At 57.1% G+C, this 8,092-nt stretch overlaps 1 protein-coding gene and 1 long non-coding RNA gene across 10 annotated transcripts in view; one reads left to right on the top strand and one right to left on the bottom strand.

Moving 5' to 3' along the window:
- Window positions 1-1,988: 1,988 nt before the first annotated feature.
- LOC107184930 lies at window positions 1,989-8,081 on the bottom strand. 7 transcript variants are annotated; one of them, XR_001515832.1, is made up of 4 exons: window positions 7,962-8,081; window positions 7,435-7,520; window positions 6,002-6,056; window positions 1,989-4,495 (listed from the first exon to the last, which is right to left on the bottom strand). It is a non-coding gene; the product is annotated as an uncharacterized LOC107184930 (long non-coding RNA). The 7 variants fall into 7 exon arrangements; XR_001515831.1 differs by lacking the exon at window positions 7,435-7,520 and adding an exon at window positions 6,473-6,593; XR_001515834.1 differs by lacking the exon at window positions 7,435-7,520 and adding an exon at window positions 6,473-6,593 and having other exon boundaries at window positions 1,989-4,030.
- The window catches only part of LOC102765269 (E3 ubiquitin-protein ligase TRIM17-like), a 14,597-nt gene continuing 8,945 nt past the window's right edge, over window positions 2,441-8,092 (top strand). The window contains exons 1-6 of one of the 3 annotated variants that reach the window (XM_006775372.2): window positions 2,441-2,869; window positions 4,004-4,099; window positions 4,502-4,732; window positions 6,192-6,214; window positions 6,294-6,394; window positions 6,651-7,423. In XM_006775372.2, the coding sequence (XP_006775435.2) occupies window positions 2,441-2,869; window positions 4,004-4,099; window positions 4,502-4,732; window positions 6,192-6,214; window positions 6,294-6,394; window positions 6,651-7,198 (1,428 nt within the window). In that variant the 3' untranslated portion in view covers window positions 7,199-7,423. Of the gene's footprint in view, window positions 2,870-4,003; window positions 4,100-4,501; window positions 4,733-6,191; window positions 6,215-6,293; window positions 6,395-6,650; window positions 7,424-8,092 lie in introns of those variants that run through there. The other 2 variants (XM_015571549.1, XM_006775371.2) reach the window with 2 other exon arrangements.

Genomic DNA, 8,092 nt, shown 5'->3' with positions numbered 1-8,092 from the left:
TAGCCACCCGCCTGCAGCCACGGCCTGGCCGTCCACACCCGCGCCCCTGGACAAGAGGCCCGTCTGTTGCTCCGCCCTTTGGCGGTGGCACGAACCTTAGCTTCCTCATATGTCCGCTCCCCAGGGGTAGGACTCCGGTGTGCGCAGCCAATGGCCAGGGCAGGCCTAGGTCAGGGTTGGGAGTCCCCAAAATCACCTCCACCACTGGCCAGACCCTCAGGGACCCACCCTGTCCGGTGCCCCTGTGGACCCCCCGCCCCTCCTAACCCGGTCCGGGCGCCGCCCCTCTCCTTCCTCCCGGGTGCCTCCTGGAGAACAGACCCTCATCACTTCTCCCAGCGCCCCTATCACTTCCCCAACCCGGTGCCGGTTTCGCTGCCTCTATCACCTTCACCTTCCTCCCAACGCCAGGTACCGCCCCTCCCCCCCAGCCCCCCCCTCTCCCCCCGGCTGCCCTCTCCCCTTCTTCCCAAAGCTTTTCCTATCCCCACACCACGTGTCCTCCCTTTGCCCCCCAACTCGCCTACCCCCATCCAGGGACAAGAGTACGGTCTCTATCCTCACCCCTGGCTTATCCCCGTTGGTCTATCCAAAATCCCTCTCCCCACCCAGGACACTGCCCTCCGCCTTTCACCCCGCCCAAGTCTGCTCCCGCCCCTGCCCGTGACTGCTGACACCCACCCCAATCCTCCTCACCACTCACACACCCGCTAAGGCCTCCTAGCCTCTGCTGACGCCACAAAGCCCGCGCCCCCGAGGCCACCGCACCCACCTCCGCCTGGTCTCTGTGGCGCAAACGCAGGTTTCCCAGCGCCTCCGTTTGCGCTTGTGGTCCGGGGCGCCTGGTCGGGCAGCGTTCACCCCTCTCCCCGGTGAGTACCAGTCTATCCAGGGGCGCCCGTACACTGAGGTCCCAGCTTGAAGGTTGGAACCGGAAGGGTCACCTGGTTTAGCCCTAATTACAGGAGCATGCCCAGGACCGAGGGCCACGGGCCCACCTCACTGACCCAGAGTCCTTGGCCCCCTTCCCCTGAACCTGAAGCAGACCGGTGCCCACCAGACCATCCTGAGCCCATCTGGCTTCAGGTGGGTAGGCATCAGGAGCAACCGATCCCAAGGGCTCTGCTTAGAGAGAGCAGCTTCCACAGGGTGAACCCAGTGTCTGAAATATCAGAGCCATCTCTCTGGTGATGGCAGGGAAGGGAACTCGGGTAGTGCTGTGGTTCAGAAATGACTCTCAGATCTACGCTGCCTCGCCCCAGTGACCACCCCCTGAGGTGCATGGGGAGACCTTGGATCTGAACTGCATAAGGGCATGGGTGTTCAAACACCAGTGTGTGCACGTGCCTCTGTCTGTGTGAGCATGAACCATCGTGTCTTCTGTACTGCATCTTGGCAAAGAACACCTGGGTGGTAGGTAGAGCAGTAAGAACATTTTATTCAGGACTGCCGTAGGGGAAGCACAGAATCCCACAGAAAGCTCAACTCCCAGTAGGGATTTATGGTCAAGGTGGGTGAGTGACAGGAAATTACTAACAGGAAGCCACTGGGTAGGCCAGCAGTTCTCAACCTGTGGGTTGCGACCCTTTTGGCAGTTGAAAGACCGTTTCACAGGGGTGGCCTAAGACTGTCCTGCATATCAGATATTTACATTACGATTCATCACAGTAGCAACAGTACAGTTATGAAGTAGCAACGAAATTAATTTTATGGTTGGGTCACAACATGAGGAACTGTATTTAAAGGGCCAGAAGGTTGAGAACCACTGGGGTAGGGGCTTCTATCTAAACCCACATATTGGGATTCTTATTGAACTTGGACAACGGAGACACAAACACGGAAGCCCAGGGCCTATTTGGAAAGTCCTGGGAGCCTGAATAGAGTTTGGTCAAACAGAGAACTTTTCCAACTCTGATTTTTCCTTTTAAAGTCCTCCTTTCCTTTGTTGCATGGATGTCTTGTTAAAGAAAAACTGATTCTGGCACAGGTTACACCGGTAAGGAAGACTTTATTCAAGACTATTGCAATAGGGAGGAAGATGGGGTCATCTCCTACTGTAGCCTACACAAAGGGAAGATGGCCAGGGCACGGTGAGGGGGTTAGTGATGGAAAATCACGATGAAGAGAAATGGGGAGGGGACTTGTTGCTGAACTGACTAGCAGGATTCCTGCACAGTCATCATAGGAGGGGTGGGATGGGCTCTAAATGGAATAAAACTGGGCATGGCTAGGCATAGAGGTGGCAGCATAGGGGAACCTGGCTGAATTCGGTTGTGGAGAGTCTTTGTCAGCTTTCAGAGAGGCACCTATGCCTCTTCCTGAAGACAAACCAGGTGCCCTAACAGGACCATGTACAGTGCTGTCCACAAGAGGACACCTCAAGTGCCTGGGGTTCTGGGCAGAGGGTGTGGCCGGATACTCTGTTTCTTTCCCAGGAGCCATGGATGCTGTGGAACTTTCCAGAAAGCTGCAGGAGGAGGCAACATGCTCCATCTGCCTTGACTATTTCACTGACCCTGTGATGACCACCTGTGGCCACAACTTCTGCCGTGAGTGCATCCGGCTGACCTGGGAGAAGGCCAAAGGCAAGAAGGGCAGGAGGAAGCGCAAGGGTGTCTTCCCCTGCCCCGAGTGCCGCGAGCTGTCCCCCCAGAGGACCCTGCGGCCCAACCGCCTGCTGACCAAGGTGGCTGAGATGGCACGACAGCACCCGGGCATCCAGAGCAGGGATCTGTGCCAGGTGCACCAGGAGGTGCTCAAACTCTTTTGCGAAGATGACCAGAGCCCCATCTGCGTGGTCTGCAGGGAGTCCCAGGAACACCGGCCTCACAGAGTGGTCCCGGTGGAGGAGGCTGTCAAGGAGCACAAGGTGGGCCCAGGGGTGAAGGGCAACGGGTCAAGGAGGTCTGAGTGCATGTCTGTGTGTCCAGGGGTGTATCAGTCAGATAGAACAACCACTGCAACAAACAGCCCCAAATGCTGGACCCCACAGTGAAGTGTCTGTAACTCCCACAATAAAGCAGGTAGGTGGCAGGGCCAGCTGAGCATCCCCTCCACAGTTATAGAGCCCAGGCTGACAAAAGTAGCCTCTAAGCCACTGTGTGGGCCGGCCAGGTGACCCTTTGTAGGGGAGGAAAGGGCCTTTTTCTTCCACCCTAAATCAGACTGAGAAAAGACAAATCAAGGAGAGAAAAGCACACTGTTAACACATGTGGCTCGCACACATCACAGGAAGAAAGCACAGCACTGTGTGTGGCCGGCTGGATGGTTTTGTTTAGCATCTGAACAAGGAACAGTACATTTAGAGAGAAGAGACAAAGGGAAAGGTGACAGACTCCCAAGGGCAGCACCTGGGAAAGTGTCTTGTCCATTCCAGCTGTTGTCACAGAACACACGACTGGGCGGCTTATAAGCAGCAAGAACTTCATGCTCATGGCTCTGGAGGCTGGAAGTCCAAGACCAGGGCACCAGCACAGTCGGGTGGGGGCTCCTTCCCAGTTCATAGACAGCCAACTTCCCACTGTCCTCACATGGAAGGGGGCTGGGAGCTCTCAGCCCCTTCTTCCGCAGTAGCCCCATTCCTGAGGGCTCCACCTTTCTGACCTCATCACCTCCCAAAGGCCCCATCTCCTTCGGGGTTAGGATTGAACATGTGAATTTGGGGGGACATGAACATTCAGATCATAACAGAAAGTACTTTGGGGAAACCAACAAACAATAAAGTTAAAGAGTGGTGTCCCACTTTCCACCTCCTTCAGAGCCATAAAACTTCCCCTGGGAGGCGGACCTGTGGCAACCCTCATTCCTCAGCAGTTTCTGCTGTTAGTCACATAACAGGAGCCTCGGAAGGTGTCTTTCTGCCTCCAGCTTAAAATAATTCTCATGCCCAAGGGGCAGGCTATGGGGTGCATTTCCATTCCCTTTGATGCAGCTTCAGAGGGCACCTCCTGAAGTGGGTGTGCAGGGGGCCTCCAACTCCTATCCCGCGGTCTGTTGTCTGCAGCTGAAGCTGGAGGGTGACATGGGGCACCTGCGGGAGGAAATGGCGAAGACCGAGAAGCTGCAGACCAGGGAGCAGCAGGCCTTGGCCGAGTGGCAGGCAGGTGCTGAGACCTCGAGGAACGGGCGGGAAGGCCTGGCCAGGCCCCAGGGTACTGCAGGGCTTCTAGAACCTGTGGACCCTCAAGATGGATGACAGCATAAGACTCAGGAGAGGCACGGAATTCCAACCAGAGTCAGGACTGAGAATGTGCACTCAGCCCAGATTGGCCACTTTGAAGCAGGGACTGAGGGGTACACAGAGGCCTTGATGGCCATTTGGGCTCATGGGGTCACCCCACAGTGATGGGGGCTCTGCGTGGCCCCTCCACCAGCTGTGCGGTTTTCTGTGGGTCACTGTGGCCATGTGATGTGCCAGCCTCCCAGGAGTGGCCCCTCCAACTTGGTGGGCACAGGATGGTAGTCCCCTGGCAGTGCCTCACTTCCAGGTCCCACCCTGCAGGAGAAGGTGAGGACGCAGAGACAGCGCATTGTGACGGAGTTCAAGAAGATGGCTGCTCTCCTAGTGGAGGAGGAACAGCGCCTCCTGGAGGCCCTGCAGCAGGAGGAGCAGGACACCGCTGGCAGGCTGCGGGAGAGTATGGTTGCACTAGAGCAGCAGAGCTGCTCCCTGGAGACCCTGTTGCTGCGGCTGGAGGACTGTTGCACTCGGGAGCCACTGCAGATGCTGCAGGTGAGGCTCACCTGCTCACCTGGCTGGGCGGGGTGGACACAAGTTCTGGCCCAGGTGTGGTGGACCTGCCAGGGCAAATACAGGCCAACAGGGAAGGCTCTGTCTTCATCAGCTCAGGCTGCGTAACAAATACCACAGGCTGGGGCTTAAACATTTATTTCTCAGTCTGGAGGCTGGAAGACTGGTTCTCCTGAGGCCTCTCTCCTTGGTGTGTGGATGCCATCTCCTCCCTGTGTCTGCACATGGTTGTCCACTGTGCAGCTGTCCTGATCTGCTAATGTCACCAAGTCACATTGGATTAGGGCCCACCCTTGTGACCTCATTTCACCTTCATTACCTTTCAAAGGCCCCATCTTCAAATATAGCCTCATCTGAGGTCCTGAGGGCTGGGCTCCAACATGTTGGTTTGGGGCAGTGGTCGGCAAACTGTGGCTCTCGAGCCACATGTGGCTCTTTGGCCCCTTGAGTGTGGCTCTTCCACAAAATACCACGTGCGGGTGCGCACGTACAATGCGATTGAAACTTCATGGCCCATGCGCAGAAGTCGGTATTTTGTGGAAGAGCCGCACTCAAGGGGCCAAAGAGCCGCATGTGGCTCGTGAGCCGCAGTTTGCCGACCAGGGCCAAGCGACACAATCAGCCTGACAGACTCCAGTCCTAGACACCTGTGTTCTGCATTCCCTTCCTAGTCTGTGGGGTGGGGGATGGCCCAGGGGCAGCTGACATCCACTCGGTGACTTGGGGCAGGGACACACCAGCCAGGTCAGGCCCAGTGAATTCAAGGCAGGAGCAAGTCATGTGATTCTACTAAGGATTTGGAATCGGGAAGAAGGTGCCGCTGGACTGTCAGGGATGGGCTTGCACAGGAGGCCAGAGAAGTGGGAGTGATTATGTTGGCCGACAGTGGGTAACTGTCTTGTGAATTGTGTGGAAAAATGGAATCCATAGCAAGAAACATATTTCGTGCTGTGAGTCGTCACACACACGGCGTGTTTATACAACGGAAGCAATGCCACGTGCAAGGTCAGCACCAGTCTCGTGCCTGTCGTCCTGGCATCTTGGGACAACAGTGTCCTGGTTTAGTTAAGGGACTACGCACTCGCCCCAGCTTTGGGGAATACTTGGTCTTCTAGTACAAAGCAGCCTATTCACCACCCACTAAACACTCCTGAGTTGCCCAAGGCCTGCGGTGTGGCAGTGCCCTTGGGTCCCCCATGCCTTCCCCCCTCCCCCCGTTGAGAGCAGGACAGCTTTTGTGTTCTTACTCACATGCAGGGGGACGGCAGGAGACCCTGGTGGCCAAGAGAGAGATCCATTCTGAAAACTGGAAAGAGGGTCACAGGAAAGCATTATGAATTCTGCTTGTTCTGCAGGCCAGAAATGTCCACACAGGGGTCTTGGGGACGCCCCAGATCCCTAACAAGATGTAGCAGCCCTCCCTCTCTCCGTGTTTTCGCAGGACATGAAGAAGCCTCTGGACAGGTATATAACCGCCTGAGGTGCAGGCAGGGAGGGCTTCACATGGGGCCAGAGGGGTCAGTAACATCTGTTCCCTCTGGAGGAAGAACAGCTTGAGTGTGCAGTACCCAGAGGCCACCCCCATCTCACTGAGGACTGTCTGCAGAGTCCCGGGGCAGATAGAGGTGCTCAAGAGTTTCCAAGGTAAGTGGGGCCAGTCTCTCGACCAGAGCCACCCCTGGGAGCCGTGATGTTCACTGGGAATTCACACCCTACCCTTACCTGCCACTCCCAGATGCCCAAATGGTCCCCAGCTCATCTCCTTGGCACCATCAACATCGGCAGCTGGGGTACGGCCCATGCAGAGATCCAGGCTCACAGCTGGACTCAGCCAAGGGGAGGCCTGGGAGGGTGGTGGTCAGGGAGAACAGGGATGACTCAGCCCCATCCCTGTCTGCAGAGAACGTGATACCCGACCCTGCCACAGCGTACCCATACCTCCTCCTGTACGAGAGCCACCAGAGGCACTACCTCAGCACGGCACCAGAGGGCACACCCTGCAGCAAGGACAGGTTCCTGGCTTACCCCTGTGCAGTGGGCTGCCAGACCTTCTCCTCAGGGCGGCACTACTGGGAGGTGGGCATGAACCTCACAGGGGATGCGCTGTGGGCCCTGGGTGTGTGCAGGGACAACGTGAGCCGGACGGATAGAGTCCCCAAGTCCCCGGAAAATGGATTCTGGGTTGTACAGCTGTGCAAGGGAAAGAAGTATGTGCCCCCCGTGTCAACCGTGATCCCCATCACACTGACGGAGCCCCCCAGCCATGTGGGCATTTTCCTGGACTTTGAGGCTGGGGAGGTGTCTTTCTACAATGCCAGCAGCGGGTCCCACCTGCACACCTATGCTGAGCCAGTCTTTCCAGGCCCCCTGAAGCCCTTCTTTTGCCTTGGGGTCCCCAAATCTGGCCAGATGGTCATCTCAACAGTGACACTGTGGGTGAAGGGATAGGCATGTAGGCAGGGAGTGCGGGCTGCCTGCCCTGCTTATCTCCGAGGAGCTGTGGAGAGCCCTGCTGGCCCAAGGGCCTCACCAAGGCGAAATAGAATCGTGATTAAAGCAGTCACACCACGGACTGTATTCACAGGTGCTTCATAGAGGGAGCCTGTACCAATCCCTCAGTAACACTCAGGGACAGGCCGCGGTGCTGTAGCTTTTTAGACATGTTGCCTTTCCCTGCCGCTCACTGGGTCCTCCAGGTTTGGGTCGCTATAAGTAAACCCGGGGCCTGAGGGGTCCACCTTTCTTATCATCAGCAATTCCACGTTTGGGTCTTTCATAGGGAAAACAAGGAAATACAAGTTTTCAAGCTGAACCCCTAAAAACCTCAGAGCTGCCCACCCCCATCCCTTTCCATCCCCTTTGAACCTGCGGGAAGTGGGGGGTTACGTTCAAAGAGGATCATGGGTGTGGGCGGGTCCTTTCCTCTCACTCCCCACCCACCCTCGCAGTTTCCGGCGCATTAGCCCCCTAACAGTCATCAGCACCCCAGAATACAGTCAACGCACTCCTACCTCAACACGACCAGAGTCCCTATGGGCAGAGCGCTGCCACCCATTCCTTCCGACCGTCCTGGGTGCACGGGGGCGGCTGGGGCTACCCTAGTCCTAGTGGCGGGTCCTTTCCTCTCACTCCCCACCCACCCTCGCAGTTTCCGGCGCATTAGCCCCCTAACAGTCATCAGCACCCCAGAATACAGTCAACGCACTCCTACCTCAACACGACCAGAGTCCCTATGGGCAGAGCGCTGCCACCCATTCCTTCCGACCGTCCTGGGTGCACGGGGGCGGCTGGGGCTACCCTAGTCCTAGTGGTCGCTGCGCCGCGAGGACCCCAGAGAGGTGG

The sequence above is a fragment of the Myotis davidii genome, unplaced genomic scaffold (genome assembly GCF_000327345.1).
Source record: "Myotis davidii unplaced genomic scaffold, ASM32734v1 scaffold648, whole genome shotgun sequence".
Classification (NCBI taxonomy): Eukaryota; Metazoa; Chordata; class Mammalia; order Chiroptera; family Vespertilionidae; genus Myotis; species Myotis davidii.
Note: the sequence above shows the minus strand (reverse complement) of the source record. Positions and strands in the feature narration are given on the sequence as shown.